At 42.3% G+C, this 16,233-nt stretch overlaps 1 protein-coding gene across 1 annotated transcript in view; it reads right to left on the bottom strand.

Annotated features, from left to right (window-relative positions):
• ELOVL2 (ELOVL fatty acid elongase 2) overlaps positions 1-16,233 on the bottom strand; it is a 177,800-nt gene that overhangs the window by 15,105 nt on the left and 146,462 nt on the right. The window contains exons 4-5 of the mRNA XM_082258838.1: positions 11,533-11,610; positions 6,214-6,385 (exon numbers count right to left, since the gene is read on the bottom strand). Of these exons, the coding sequence (XP_082114964.1) occupies positions 6,214-6,385; positions 11,533-11,610 (250 nt within the window). The remainder of the gene's footprint in view (positions 1-6,213; positions 6,386-11,532; positions 11,611-16,233) is intronic.

Genomic DNA, 16,233 nt, shown 5'->3' on the forward strand with positions numbered 1-16,233 from the left:
GCCCTGTTTACACGGACATTAAAAGCAGGAGGTTAGGGTGCATTTTAAACTCTTCTCAAACTCCTAGTAAAGCACTCTGCAATTGATAATATGGACAGCACATAGTGCTGTTCACATTATCAAAACATAAAAAGTTTGCAACACGTTGCCGCACTTCAAAAATGATACTTCATGTGGAGTTTGGAAGGTGTTGAAGCATCTCAACTCTATCTCTCAACACTATTTAAGTCCATGGTAACGCACCATAAACACACCGGCATGTGTTTGCAGAGAGTTTGCGATTAGTTTGTGGAGCGTTTGCAGAGCATTGGGTCTTGTTAAAACCAGCCAAGAAAAAAACTAGGCATGTGGGGGAGTGTTTTTAACTTGCCTTTAACGTGCGTTAAATGCAATGCAAACTCAAAGAACAACCCGCATTAACACTATAGGCGTGTTTATTTAGTGTAATTATTTTCAGCAAGTGTGAACAAGGCCTAAAGAACAGGAGGTTGGTCTAATTATCTGACACTCTTTTGTGACATACACAGTCGGGGACATTCACAATGAGGAAATTGCATTCAGGATGTGCTGCTTGACCAATCACAATTCTCAAAGCATGGCGGTGCAAAGAGAAATGAGTGGAGGCGTAGGATTTGTTGTTGGAATATATGATTCTCCCGTAACTAGGAAGTAACACAATTTCAAACACCATCTAGGTTGTGCAGTTCTGTAGGACAGGAATAGATTTAGAGATGTCAACCCTGGGAGAAGTTTTCTAGATTGATATGGGCGTGACATGACAAACAGTGGGTGTGGCTATGTTAAGCAAAATGCAGGCCATTTCATTTAAATAAATTAAAGGCTTTGCTCATATATTAGTCTCTGCTTTAGCCCCCCCACTCCTTGAAGTTTGCTATATGTAAGCAATTGGCAGAAGAACGCATGCTAATCCTCCAGGAAATTTACAGCATTACAGGAGACCATGGGAGATTTGGTTGAGCCCCCCAAGAGTTTTCCAGGTGACTTTTTTTTTTTATTTCTTTTTCAACAAGCATACAGGGAAAAAGAGAAACATAGCATAACACAAATGAGTCTTTACATCCTAGCATTTATCAGAAAAGTGTGATTTACATATACGGAGTGAATAACAACAAATTATTCAAGGGTCAGCTGTAATCTAAGTATAGTCAATCACTTAGACTGCATTACCTAATTTTCAATAAATGATCTATATTTGTTTCAGTGTTCCCTCATATAGGAGATTTGCACTTATTTCCTGTCTAATTCACTGGTGGCAGAAGTAAAAATTAAGAGGTTAACACCTTTCCCACTCTATCTGAAAAAAATAAAAATAAAAATTGACTGGAGCTGTCCAGCTTAGTGATTTAGCTGTACCTGGGGGACAGCCACCATCAGACCAGTCTCTGATCTTCTAGAACAGTGGTCTCAAGATGCCCTTTGCTTGCTTTTATCCGGCCCTTGAGGTATCATTCCCCTCCACCGTCCGCAACAGTCTGGCGTAGTTCCTGACACTTGGGCACTATTCCTCCCATCGATACAAATGATGGGACATTATTACTCCCACAGGCACCAAAGATGGGGCACTATTCCTCCCACTGACACCAATGATAGGGCACCTATACCCCCGCCAATACCAATGATAGGGAAATGTATTCTCCCACTGACACCAGGACATTTTCTTCTCTCACTGGCCACAGTCCGGCCCCTAAAGTTTGAAGGACAGTAAACTGGCCCTTTGTTTATAAAGTTTGGAGACCCCTGCTCTAGATCAATATTCCACTAACAGCTCACTTTCTACTCTGCAGAAAGGCGCCACAGTTCATATTGGATAGGAGGGAGGGCTTACCCCTTTGACAGCAGTGCAGTCTCAATGTTTGTCTCTGGCAATATTTTTTTTTTCTTTTTTTGCTTCGATCATCAACATTACAGCATCTAGGAAGACTCTGCTATGCAGTGCTGATGAGTGGCCTTGGTGTACCGGACATGTGCTGAGTCCGCAGAACACCAGGATCCCATAGAAAGAGTTAAGCTCCCAGGGGACCACCAAAATATTGGATGACTCCTGAGTTTCCTGGGGACTTGACATGTCTGAGTTAGAAAGGGAAAATAGTTTTGGATCGTTTTCTATATGATGTGGGAGATCTCTATTCTGCAGTATGTATTGAAGTGTAAACTTGGTGTGCTGGAGTTCAGATATGTTATGCTATGCATGGTTAGAAGTCAGTGTTGTTTTTTGGAGAGCAAATCTAACGGATTTCTCCCCTTGCCCTTCCACTTCCTCTGTGTACAGAAAATCACTAACTAGTATGTGAACATTCGAACAATTAGAAAACTGTGTCAGACTCATACTAAGACAGGTAGGCCAGTGGTTTTGTACATGGGTAATGTTAGGCAACACTTGGCAAGGTTCTCTCCTTTACTATAGTTTCTTATTAAAGTGTATGTGTATTAAACTTCTTCTAATTTTTTTTATTTATTGCAAACAGATATGTGGACAAACGCCAGTTATTTAAGTTCTAAAGCAACTCCTCCTCCGCCTGCACCCTGGAAGGACGTAATTCCTTGTATGTGCAGAGCAGGGTAAGACAGTGTATTGGTGTCAAGACTTTATTCGATTTTCACTTGAGCTTGATTTTTTTAGCCACAAAGTCTGTGTAATTTACATGTCTTAATTGGATTAACTGGATCAACCTTTTAGGTCAAGCTTTCTCAACTATATTAAATGACGTAACCTTTTTACAGTGCCTGAGTTTACACTAATGTCCTCTTGTGTGTTTGCTCATTTGAAATCTCAACTCCTCGTAAACATTTGCATTATCGGGTACCAACCTTCCTTTATCTATAAAATGATTTGTATTTCTGTTCTCCCAGTTGTTAGATTGATATACAGTAGCTCTCCTACACTAGACAGATCTTAGCTGGTGTTGGAAAAGACCTAATGTATTTTTCAGCTGCAGTTCAGTAACGCTTTCAGGTCTTGTCCTCCCCAACCACCAGACTATGACAGTCCATAAAATTAATCTCTCTGTCATTCTCCTATCAGCATTCTCCTTGTAGTGCAGAATAACTGGCTCTTTGGCTGCTTCTCCCTCCCCCAGTCTAAAGGCCCGTACACAGGATAAGAAAATCTGAAGGGAAATTTCGTCCGACGACCGATCTGCCGATTTTCGGATTGTTAGTATGGTGCTTTCGACAGCCGACTCCGACTTTTCGGCTTGCAAAATCCTGATGTGCAGGCTATAAAATTTGTATCGTCCGTCAACACAACGTCCGATTTTTGTCTCATTAGTACAGTTTTCGACAGAAAGAAATCTTAAGAGCAAGACTATGCATGCTCAAAGACGAAAGAACACATACAAAAACAATCCAACACATGACATCACTTCTGAAGTAGAATTCTGTCGTACGGGAAAATTCGTATGAAAATAACCTCTTCACTTTCCACATCAGACTAGCATGCCACAAAAAACGGATGACAGATTGTTTGATAATCTAATCGTGTGTACGGGGCTTTAGCTCCACTTTACAGGGACTGCAAGAGGCTGATACCAAGTAAAATTTCTCTGTCGCTCATTGACAGACGTAGTCTTCTTGATTCACAAGAACTGGGTTATGTTGTCTCCGCAGGAGTAGGACTAGGCAGAAAGAAAAAACGTTCTGGCTCCACCCTAGGGGCAGTCCCAGAGGGTATATCCTCCCTCTCTCTGCTACAAGGAATCAGTTTTTTTCTGTCTAGTCAGGAGTAAGGACCTAAGTTCCTTGCTGGGATCTCTGGTCCTGGCAAGATTTTTTTTTTAGAAAAAATATTTTTTAGGTAGTTTTCTCCAGTGTTTTTTTCCTGTGAGATCTTCAAGCAAATACGCCGGACTGGGCGACACTAGTGGTCACCCCAGCCGGCCTACGAGCGCGCGCAGACCATTGCATCGCGCTTGGTCGGCCGCGACACATTCAAGTAAGTATGCGGGGCCGGGCGACGGGCTGGATGTTGAGATCCAGTGGTCACCCCGGTTTCTGCCTACGAGCGCGTGCAGACCAGAGCTCCGCGCTGGGTCGGCCGCGACGGAGTCCCATTGGAGGGACTGACCTTGCGAGTTAAAAGTCTCGCTTGGACGCCAGGAACCAGAGAGTCGAGGCGTCCGGAGTGGTCCACAACCCCCCACCCCGGTGGAGAGGGTATTGTGAAGAGAGGGTGCCTGTCGGTTCGGTATGGTGAGTTACGATCGCTGGCTTTAACGGCCTGGCTATTGAGACCCAGGTGCTGAAGGACAAGGGATTGTCAGCTTCAGTTATTCCTACTCTAGTTAAAGCAAGGAAAGCGACTTCCAGAAAGATTTATCATCGCACATGGAAGTCCTACATTGCATGGTGTGAACCCCTGGGGTTCCACCCACGATCTTATTCGGTTAGTCGAATATTAGCTTTTCTGCAACAAGGGGTTGAGCAGAAACTGGCCTTGAGCACTATCAAGGGTCAGGTCTCAGCATTAGCTATCTTCTTTCAGAAGCCTTTGGCTACTCATTCCTTGGTGCGGAATTTCATCCAGGGGGTGCGACATCTGGCTCCGCCAGTGCGCGTGCCGTTACCACCCTGGGATCTTAATTTAGTATTGTCGGTTCTTCAGAAACCTCCCTTTGAAGATATTAGGGAGATTCCTCTACCTACGTTGTCCCAGAAGGTGGCCTTCTTGGTGGCTATCACTTCTGCACGCAGGGTGTCAGAACTGGCCGCATTATCTTGTCGTTCCCCATATCTGGCGGTTCATAGAGATAAGGTGGTTCTTCATCCGAATCCATCCTTCCTACCAAAAGTGGTTTCAGAATTTCATCTGAATGAAGAAATTGTATTACCTTCCCTGTGTCCTAAGCCCAGTCATCCTCGGGAGTTTGCTTTGCACTCCTTGGATGTGGTCCGGGCGATCAGGGTATACTTGAAAACGACAGACTCGTTTCGCAAGACGGATTCACTTTTTGTGATCCCGGATGGACCCAAAAAGGGGTTGCCTGCATCTGCCGCGATTATTTCCAAATGGATCAGACAGACGTTGGTACAGGCTTATTCTATTAAGGGTCGGGAGCCCCCGTTCCCTGTTAAGGCGCACTCCACTCGGGCACTTAGTGCGTCATGGGCCTTTCGCCATCAGGCGTCAGTGGTCCAGGTGTGCAAGGCGGCTACCTGGTCGTCGGTGCATACCTTTACAAAATATTATAAAGTTGATGTAATGGCATCGTCTGATGCCTCGTTTGGCCGCAAGGTTTTGCAGGCCGCCATTTGAGGAGACCAGTGGTCTACCTCGAGGGTTTTTTTCCGTTGGAAATTTTTATTTGAGTCTCATTCTTTGTTTATAATGAGCCTTTAAAACTTCTAGTTGGCACCGGTTGGGCCTTCTAGATTGGATTTTGATTTCTGTCAATCCCACCCCTCATTTGTGGCACTGCTTCTGGATGTCCCAGTTCTTGTGAATCAAGAAGACTACGTCTGTCAATGAGCGACAGAGAAAATCGGATTTTTGTAAGATCTTACCGTAAAATCCTTTTCTCTTAGCTCATTGACAGACGTAGTACCCGCCCCTCTATCATTGAGTTGGGTTGGGTTAAATTCTCTGTTGCTGCTTTGTGACAGAACTGATTCCTTGTAGCAGAGAGAGGGAGGATATACCCTCTGGGACTGCCCCTAGGGTGGAGCCAGAACGTTTTTTCTTTCTGCCTTGTCCTACTCCTGCGGAGACAACATAACCCAGTTCTTGTGAATCAAGAAGACTACGTCTGTCAATGAGCTAAGAGAAAAGGATTTTACGGTAAGATCTTACAAAAATCCGATTTTAGTCACGTTGCTTGCACTTAAAAATACATTTAGTGGTACTGTATATTATTAGATTACAAAGCTGCATTAATTTGTGTACTTTATATCAGCCTCTTGTGTACATATATTTTTTTTTTAAAAAAAATGCTTACTCAGATGTATAATTTGTATATAATTTACTTCACCAAAGAACAAAATAACAGCAATTCTGGCAAACCAATGAGCATGTAAAGATTTCTCAAATTAATGGGAATTTCATACATCAAAGAGTGGTTAAGACAAAGTGTAATTCCAGTCACATTCTACAACAGCCAGAAGTAGTACCTGAACCTGTCAGAGGTGTCACGGATTGCAAAGGTTATTCTACTGCAAATCTCATATAAATCGCCCATTTAGTTTTAGATTAACACTTACTTTGTCCACACGGAATCCAGTTGAGAACACACCACCATATATTGAACATTGTGGCATGGTGATAAACATGGAGGAAAGTGATTTGGCTATTCTTTTTCCGTAAAACAAAGAAAATGGTGTCCATAAATTCAATTGCTTTGGAAAAATAATACCACCACAGCACTTTGGCCACCTGTAAAGTAAGATGAACACGTGATCTTTATATTCGACACATTAAAAAACCTTTGATTGTGGAAATTAACACTTCCATTACTCAAATATGTAAAGTTAGGGCTACCTTTAAATTTCGCTACATCATCTGTTTCAAACACACGCTTCCCTTCCCAAAAACATTCAGGGCCCAAGAAGACCTATCTGGTCTATCGTGCTGCATTACGGCATGCACGTCACAGCATGTTGCTTTAAAGCAGCAAATGTATTTGAAAAGGCTGCCAATGCACCACAGCAGACTTAAAATCTGATGCAGCACACAACAAATGTATGGTAGTATGTTATCATGCATTGTAGTGTGCTGCAATGCAGGTGTTCTGGAGTTTCATGGTTTTAGTTAATTGGTGAACCCTTCAAAATTAATCACACGCGTTCAGATGGCCAAATAGAGCATGCACGCTCAGAATGCGTGCCGCCTCCTCTGCCCGGATCCTGGAAGTGACGTCACCCCATGCATGTGCAGAGCAGGCTGAGACAGTGTAATACTGGATTTTAAATAGTATATACAGTAAAAAAACTTCAACCTTTTTTAAAATAAAACAACATGGTTGTTAAGGAGCAGGCAGCCTGCAGGCCAGGAAAGGGAAGGGGGGGGAGTGTTGAGCTAGCCCCTCCCCCCTGAATCATATCAGGCCACATGCTCTTAACATGAGGCAGGGGGGCTCTGCTCCCCAAAGCACCTTTTCCCCATGTTGACGGGGACAAGGGCCTCTTCTCTTTCCTCATTCACCAATAAAGTGGTAAAAAAAACTAAGAATGCAACCGTTTTTCACAAGTCCTTTTATTAAAAGAAAAAAAATTGTTCCCTGGTGTAGATCCAATGTCAACCACAATGAATGCCGGCCACCAATCCGAAAAAAGAAAAATGCTGGGTCATTGATGTCTCAAGGCGGTGGAGCCTTAGTTTTTTTAGTTGCGAGAGGCAGCAGAGCTGTCATTCGGCAGGAGCCTTCATCGGTGGACTTTCATCATGATTAACGTTAGATCAACACTGGGGGACAATTTTACTTTCATTTTTGAATAAAGGACTTGTCAAAAACCTTTTTTTTTTATTTTTACCACTTTTTTGGAGAATGAGTAGGGGTATATACTCATTCACATGGGGGGGGTTGGATCCGGAGGCCACCTTGTTAAAGGGGGCTTCCAGATTCCGATGATTCTGATGATCCCCTGTCCGCAGACCTCCACTACCACCGACCAGGGTTGTGGTGAAAAGGTCCTTGTCCCCATTGACATGTGGACAAGTTGCTTTGGGGGGGGTGTCCCCTCTGCCCAAAGCATCCCCCCTATGTTAAGGGCATGTAGCCTTGTATGGTTCATGGTTAAGGAGGGTGGTTCTCGCTCGACCCCGCCCCCCCCCCCCCCCACGCCATTTTTTTTCTGTAAATTTTTAATGCCGGCATTAAAAAAATTTTTGCTGACACCTGATGACTTGTCTGTTGTTAGGGATGCGGCAGCCACATGTTCCTTAACAACCATGACAGTTGCCATTTGTTAAGGACTCTGGCGGCTTACGGCGTTAAATTAACCACTCAAGGACCAAGCCTATTTCTGACACATGTTGTTTACAAGTTAAAATCAGTATTTTTTGCTAGAAAATTACTTAGAACCCCCAAACATTTTATAAATATTTTTTTAGCAAAGACTCTGGAGAATAAAATGGCGGTCGTTGCAATATTTTTTTGTCGCACGGTATTTGCGCAGCGGTCTTTCAAACGCAATTTTTGGGGAAAAAATACATTCCACTAAATTTAAAAAAAAAATAAACAGTAAAGTAACCCCATTTATTTTTTGTATTTTATGAAAGATGTCATGCCGAGTAAATAGATACCGACGCTTTAAAAAAATGTTAACGGTTACCAGTTACAGTTACAGAGGAGGTCATTTTCTAGAATTATTGCTCTCACTCTGATTGCTGCGATACCTTACGTGTGATTTAAACACTGTTTTCATTTGCGGGCACGAGCTCATGGTGACAGGGGCGCTTTAAAAAAAAAAAATTCCTATTAAATGTATTTTATTTTTATTTTTTTAACACTGTGAAAGGTAGTCTTTATGGAGGGATCTGGGGTCTAAAAGACCCCAGACCCCTTCACTGCACTTCAAAGTATTGAAAATGCTGAAATAATCATTTTTGAATACTGACAGTTTTTTTTTTTTAAATGGCGCCATTGGCAAACCGTAAGTGACATCATGACTTTGCTTCTGGATTACACGATCGGAGGCCCGATCAAAGCGGAATTAGGCTTTGTTCGGGACTACAACCAGCCGGTGGATGTGCCGGCTGGTTGTACAGGTCTCCCAGTGGGACGAGAGACCCGGGTAGAGCCATGGAAGGCGGCAGGAGGGGGGGGGGGGTGCCCCCTTCCGCTTGCTGGGATAACGGGCGAGTGGCTGCTGAGCCACATCGGTTGTTATCTCCTGAAAGTCGACCGCTGGCTCTAAAAAGCTGCAGGCATCATCCCAGTACAACCACCTCTTCAAGCCGACATACAGATAAGTCGGTTTGCGGGAAGTGGTTAATTCAAGGTTTCACTACTAAAATACCTGCATCATACCGCTTTGTGAATGGAGCCCTGTGTAAGGAAGCCAGTGAAGTGTTAAGGCCCGTACACACGATAAGAAAATCTGTAGGGAAAATTTGTCCGACGACCGATCTGTCGATTTTTCGGATTGTTAGTATGGTGCTTTCGACAGCCGACTCCGACTTTTCGGCTGACAAAATCCTGATGTGCAGACTATATAATTTTTGTCATCCGTCAAAACAACGTCCAATTTTCGTCTCATTAGTACAGATTTTGACGGAAAAAAATCCTAAGAGCAAGACTAGGCATGCTCAGAGACGAAAGAACACATACAAAACAATCCAGCACATGACCTCACTTCTGAAGTAGAATTCTGTCGTACGGGCAAAATTCATATGAAAATAACCTCTTCACTTTCCACATCAGACTAGCATGCCACAAAAAACGGACGACAGATCGTTCGATAATCTGATCGTGTGTACGGGGCTTAAGGAAGCCATTGGAGAGTAGGGAAACCAGCGGCCGTGGCTGCTCTCTAGTTTGCCTAGCTGTAACGCCGGCCCTGGCTATGCCTTCAAAAGGGGCCAGCATGAAGTGACCTATCAGGACTTAATTTTCAGACTAAAGTTCAACTTTAGGTTTTGGCCCAGATATGGGCAAATTTTTCTGAATTGAACAATTGTATTTACATGCATTTTCATCAGTAATTTACATAAATATCTATTAAACGTCAAGTTCTTCAAGTTTCCTGGCAGTAAACAGGTAAACCTTCTTTTCGGGTAAAAGAGTTATAGAACAGCTTTCTACAGATAAGTGGTCTGCGGGAGACCTGCTATACAATGTTAATTTTATTTATTATGTGATAACTTCCCTTGGTCTACGCAGCAGATCTGCCTTTCTTATCTAATTGGCCACTGACAGAAACCACTTTTTTCTGCATGACATGTAATAAAATCTCTGTATTGTAGGGCCCAATCCAGACAGTTATATGCAAAGGAAGTTATGTTGTTTCTGCCATGATGGCAGCCTTGGGTTTTCTCTTAATAAACCTTAGACATTGAGTGATTATAGCAGATAGACTCTCTGGCCTTTTATGTATTTAAAGAATCTGCAATATTAATCTGCAATGATGTTTGCTAAAATCCTTGCAATGTAGACAACTTATTTAGAAGCAGTTGGCTTATTTTCAGAAAAAGAAGGCAAACCCAAAGTAGTGTACACACTTTAGATGCTTTGGGGTTTATTAAACATTTTTCTCTGGTGTGTTTTATTGAGCAGTAGTCCACTGAAGTGTTTTATGTGTTCTAAGGTCTTTTCTCCTAGAGGGTTTCCCGTCATAGTTGTTAGATTTATTTTGCTCTCCAGAACTGTCCTGAAGGATGACTGGTGAAAATGAGTGTTTGCCCTTGCCTGATAACTACCTTTCCAGGAATCTTCCAGGACAGCTCACACTTTATCCCCTCTTTTTTCCCAATTTTGATACCCAAAAGATATGATTTAGTAATGTTTTTCACGTGTCTCTGTTGTTTCTCTCTCCTGTTTTAGCGGAACCATCTTTTCATTGCTGTCCTGGAATATTCCTAACAATAATTTACCAGATATTTGTTTTATACAATATACACCGAGCAGCAATAACTTGATGACCACCTACCCATTATTAAGTAAGTTCCCTTTTGCTGTCAAAACAGCCCTGATCCCATCGAGGCATGGACAACACTAGACCACTGAAAGTATGCTGTGGTATCTGGCACCAAGCCTACAGTAGCAAATCCTTTAAGTCCTGTAAGTTGCGACGTGGGATCTCCATGGATTGGACTTGTTTTTCCAGCACATCCCACAGATGTTCAATTGCATCGACATTTGGAGGCCATGTCAGCTCTCAAAACTTGCTGTGTTTCTCAAACCATTCTTGAACCATATTTGCATTATGGCAGGGTGCATTATTCTGCAGAAAGAGGCCACTGCCATCAGGGAATGTCATTTCTATGAAGGAGTGTACTTGCTCAGCAACAGTGTTTGGGTAGGTGGTAAGGCGGTTAGTAACATCCACATAAATGACAAGATTTGCAGTTTACCAGCAGAACATTGCCCTTGGCATCGCACTGCCTCCACCAGCTTCTCTTCTTCCCATATTGCATCCTGGTGCCATCTTTTGTCCAGGTAAGTAAAGCAGACACCCCCAGCCATCCACATAATGTGAAAAAAATTATGATTCTTTAGACCAGGCCACCTTCTTCCATTGATTTGTGGTCCAGTTCTGATGCTCACATGTTCATTGTAGGTGATTCTGGCTGTGGACCAATCTGTGGCTACACAGACCCATACACAACAAACTGCAATGCCCATTTTATTTCTGCTTTTAACACATCAATTTCAGGGACAACATGTTTACTTGCTGCCTAATATATCCCTAATATATCAGATGCCATTGTATTGAGATATTCAATGTTAACAACTTGTCAGTGGTCATAATGTTATGGCTGATCGGTGTATGTTGTATGCTGTTAGGTTAGTTTGTTTTGCTTCTATCTATGACAGCCTGTAGGCTTCTCATCTTGCTATGTCCAGACAGACCGCGTCTTACCCGCACATCTGATTCTCCCGCACTGTCTAAGTTCTGGCATTGTAAGTTGTAGCCTCCTTCCCATGTTGAAAGAATAAGCTGTAAAAGATAAATATAGTTTGTGTTTTTGTATGAAAATACACATAGACAATACAAATTGAAAATATGTGACCTTTTTTAGAGAATAAAAAAAAAAAAAACATTTGCACTGATAAAGTGGACAGGACACAAATTTTACAAACCTTACCAAAATAAAGTATCTCTACTATAGTGGGAGGTATTTCCGCTACCAATGACATATGTATTGATTTTGTTTCTAGAATGTATTTTTTCTTATTTGATGCATATAAAAATGCATAGAGCTTTACCCATTTTCAGAGATATAAAACTTGCTTCTGATTGTAAATTATATAGATGCTACAAGCATTTATAACTCCCATTTAAACAGAAAAAAAAAGAAAACTTTTAAAAAGGTTTAAATTCCAGCACTTGTTTTATTGTGATCGAAACCCTTGCCAATATTCACCACTAGAGGGACTATTTGTGTCAGATGTGGTAATAGTTCAGCTTTGGTTATAAAAACCTAAACATTTTTTTATCTTAAAGCATTCTTTGCATTAAGGTACATGTTTAGCCATCAGTATCTCTACACGGAGATCCTTGTCAATGATCTCACGGCAACTGGGACCAGAGTTGCCAAGAAAACAATTGGTAACACGCTACGCCGTGAAGGACTTAAATCCTGCAGCGCCTTCAAGGTCCCCCTGCTCAAGAAAGCACATGTACAGGCCCATCTGAAGTTTGGTAATGAACATCTTAATGATTCAGAGGAGAACTGGGTGAAAATGTTGTGAACAGATGAGACCAAAATCAAGCTCTTTGGCATCAACTCAACTTGCCGTGATTGGAGGAGGAGGAATGCTGCCTATGACCTCCAAGAACACCATCCCCACCATCAAACATGGAGGTGGAAACATTATCCTTTGGGGGTGTTTTTCTCCTAAGGGGACAGAACAACTTCACCGCATCAAAGGGACTATGGACAGGGCCATGTACCGTCTAATCTTTGGTGAGAACCTTTTCCCTCAGCCAGGGTATTGAAAATGGGTCGTGGATGGGTATTCCAGCATGACAATGATCCAAAACACATGGCCAAGCAACAAAGGAGTGGCTCAAGAAAAAGCACATTAAGGTCGTGGAGTGGTCTACCCAGTCTCCACACCTTTAATCCCATAGAAAATATGTGGAGGGAGCTGAAGGTTCGAGTTACCAAACGTCAGCCTCGAAAAACTCTTAATGACTTGGAGAGGATATGTAAAGAGGCGTGGGACGAAATCCCTCCGGAGATGTGTGCAAACCTGGTGGCCAACTACATGAAACGTCTGACCTCTGCATTATTTGTCATTATTCTGTCTCTCACTGTTAAAATAAACCTACCATTAAAATTATGGACTGATTATTTCTTTGTCAGTGAGCAAACATACAAAATCAGCAGGGGATCAAAAACTTTTTTCCCTCACAGTAAATATAAACCTGTTAAAGCTGTATGATGATTTTTAAAAAATTTTCTTAAAGGCTTTAGAATCACTTTAAGCAGCCATTTTCAACCATGATTTCAAGAAACGCTGAGGTTCCACCAAAGGTTTCCTGAACAATTTCTGCCTTAAGTAGCCACTGACACCAATAATCTTTTTAGCTAATTGTAGGCATGACAATCTCCCCACTGAGTACAATTTTAAGGAGTATTCCCTCTGATAACCAATGTGATGGAACACTACAATGTTCACTGTTTGCTATTCTTTTCTGGCCCTTATTTGTTTCATTTCTCTATTATTATTGACAAAAAGAAGGGGATAGAAAAAAGTGGGGCTTTACGGGCCGGTGGGAGGAGAAGGATCACGACAAAACCAACATATTCAAAAAATAAACATTTTATTTAATTATGTTCAAGTTAAAAAACATGAGCAATCATGTGCATGTGAATATAATACATATATCAAGAATTAAAAACAATTCATCAGAGTCATTAAATAGAAATACAACCCATAAGGGGAAACCAAAGCCTGTATGGGAAAGATGGTAGGTCTCAGATGGAGAGCAGTCAATGTAGGTCCCCAGCAAGCTGACGTGTTTTGCTCATGGCTTCCTCAGTCAGGGCCAGAGAGACCATGACAGACCGGTATTTCTGCTGGCATCAACTAGATTCCAACTTCCTCCTCCCTTAGCGTAATTCTAAGGGCACAATTAGTTAGGGAAATATGTTCCAGACCGGGATTGCACACGTAGTGACCTATTTATAGAGAAGCTTCAGTTCTGGGCAGGTAATAACATACTGGTACGGTCTCCTATCTCAGAGGGACAGAGGTACTTCAGTGTACCTGGCCAATAATAGACCTTTTTGAAGCCTTCCTTGGGTAAGCCTGCCAGGCTATTATTACTATTATTATTATTGAAAACAGCCCTTGGTGCCAAATATGCTAAATATGCAACATCCTTATTCTTTTATTCCTTTTTTATATATCACTTAGTGCCCATGGCAATGCTGTAGATATAATAATTAACAGTAAGGTTTCCCTAGATTATTTTAGGTGTTTCTGTGTTAAAAGGTTGTGAAAGTCTGCTTTAACTAGCTCCTGTCTGCCGTATAGACAAATGACGGCGGGCGGAATGGTCTGTTGTTCTGGGGTGATATCATATGACACCGCCAAAGCCTCACCGTGCTTGCGCACCCTCTGGGACCCTGATCTCAGTAAAGAGCCGATGACGCGGCTCTTTACCCATGTGAACACTTTAATCACAGCTGATCACATGTAAACAAAGAAATCCCAGTTATTGGCTTTTCTTCTCATACTGACAGAGTATGAGGAGAGGAGAGCCGATCGGCGGCATCTCCTCACAGGGGAGACCTGTACAGATAATCAGGGCATTGATTATCAGTGCCGCCCCAACAGTGCCCATCATTGATGCCAATTTGTGCCCATCAGTAAGGCCAATCTGTACACATCAGTGATGCAAGTCAGTTCTGTCTTTCAGTGCCTGCTCATCAGGAGTGCCCATCAATAGTGCCCATCAGTGCCGCCTACCAGTGCTGCATATTAGTGCCCCCTTATCAGTGCAGCCTCATCAGTGCACATCAGTGAAGGAGAAAAATAAATTATTTATATAATTTTCTGACAAAAACTAAGTAAGACCCGGTTCACACTGGGGCGACGTTACTTGCCGGGGCGACCTCACAGGTCGCGGTGCGCAGCTCGCACCGCGACCTCGGAGCGGCCAGCACGGACTTCATATCATTGAAGTCAATGCAGGTCGCTCCGGGTCGCCCCAAAGAAGCTCCGGACCCTTTTTCTAAGTCGGAGCGACTTGTCTCGCTCCTATTAGAACGGGTCCACAGCTTCTCTATGGCAGGCGACCTGTCAGGCGACCTGGTCGCCTGACAGGTCGCCCCAGTGTGAACGGGGTCTTAAACTTTTTTTTTCCAAAATTTTTGGGGTCTTTTCTTTTTTTTTTAGAGAAAAATAAAAAATCCAGCGGTGATTTAATACAACCAAACAAAAGCTCTATTGGTGTGAAAAAAAATGATAAACATTTCTTTGGGTATGGTGTTGCATGACCGCGCAATTGTCATTCAAAACGTGACAGTGCTGAAAGCTGAAAATTGGCCTGGGCAGGAAGGGGGGTAAAAGTGCCCTGTGATAAATGATATAGCATATTGTGTGGATATATTCCACAGACCTGTACAGGGAACGCACAAAAGTCATACACCTGCACACACTGCACTGCCAGCATGGGTGGGAGTACGTTTAATGGCTGGTATATTTTTGGACTGTGGAAGGAATCCAGATCTACTTGATGAGACCCAAGCAATCACAAGGCCAACCACCAGATAAAGAATTTAAATCAAACCCATCCACCTAGGGTTTTAATAAAGAATGCTGACATAATTGGAGTAGAAGAATAACTAATTTGCCTACCAAGCAAAGATTGTCCGTATCAATTTCCAAGAATTGGAAACATCCACAAAGGCTAAAGTGGTCTTAACAGGCTGCTAAATTGCCATTATGTAGGCGTATGGCATATTTCCATGATGATCGTGTTTGTAGCATCTAACAAGCCTTGCTATGAAGTAGTATTGCTAAACATTCCACCTCCACTAATAGCAGGTTAAGCTGTCATTAGAGAAGTCAGGTCTGCTAAGAATAGTTACGGATTCATTACTGATTTCGTTACTGATTCCTGCTACTCACAACTTGTTGGAGTCCTCCAACACAAGCCACAGGCTATGCTATATCTTACGCAAATTCCAATATTTAAATCCATTCTCCGTGAATAATTTTGTCTAGTCGGTTTGGGAGTTTCAGGCAGACAGTTGCAAATCTGTCATATATTAATACAGCACTCTAAGCCCTACGGTAATGTTACTAATTTGCATTTGTGGACTGTACATCCATTTTTTGCAAATATTGCATGCAAAATCATGTCTTTAACAAGGTACATCGAAATAGGTTCTGTAATAATGTAGAAGTTTGGAAAGTACTTCACTTATAATTGGCAATTAAGGGCTCACATAGATTGGCAATGTTTTCCTATATTCCTATATTTAAAGCACACATTCTCCAGATTCATATTTACTGAAGTGCTGTAATGTAGATGACGGTTCTGAGGCTAAATTTTGACCTGCATTGTTTTGCATTGCATTTTGTTGGACGAATCATGTCCTAC

Source organism: Pelophylax lessonae (genome assembly GCF_965119305.1).
Source record: "Pelophylax lessonae genome assembly, chromosome: 5".
NCBI lineage: Eukaryota > Metazoa > Chordata > Amphibia > Anura > Ranidae > Pelophylax > Pelophylax lessonae.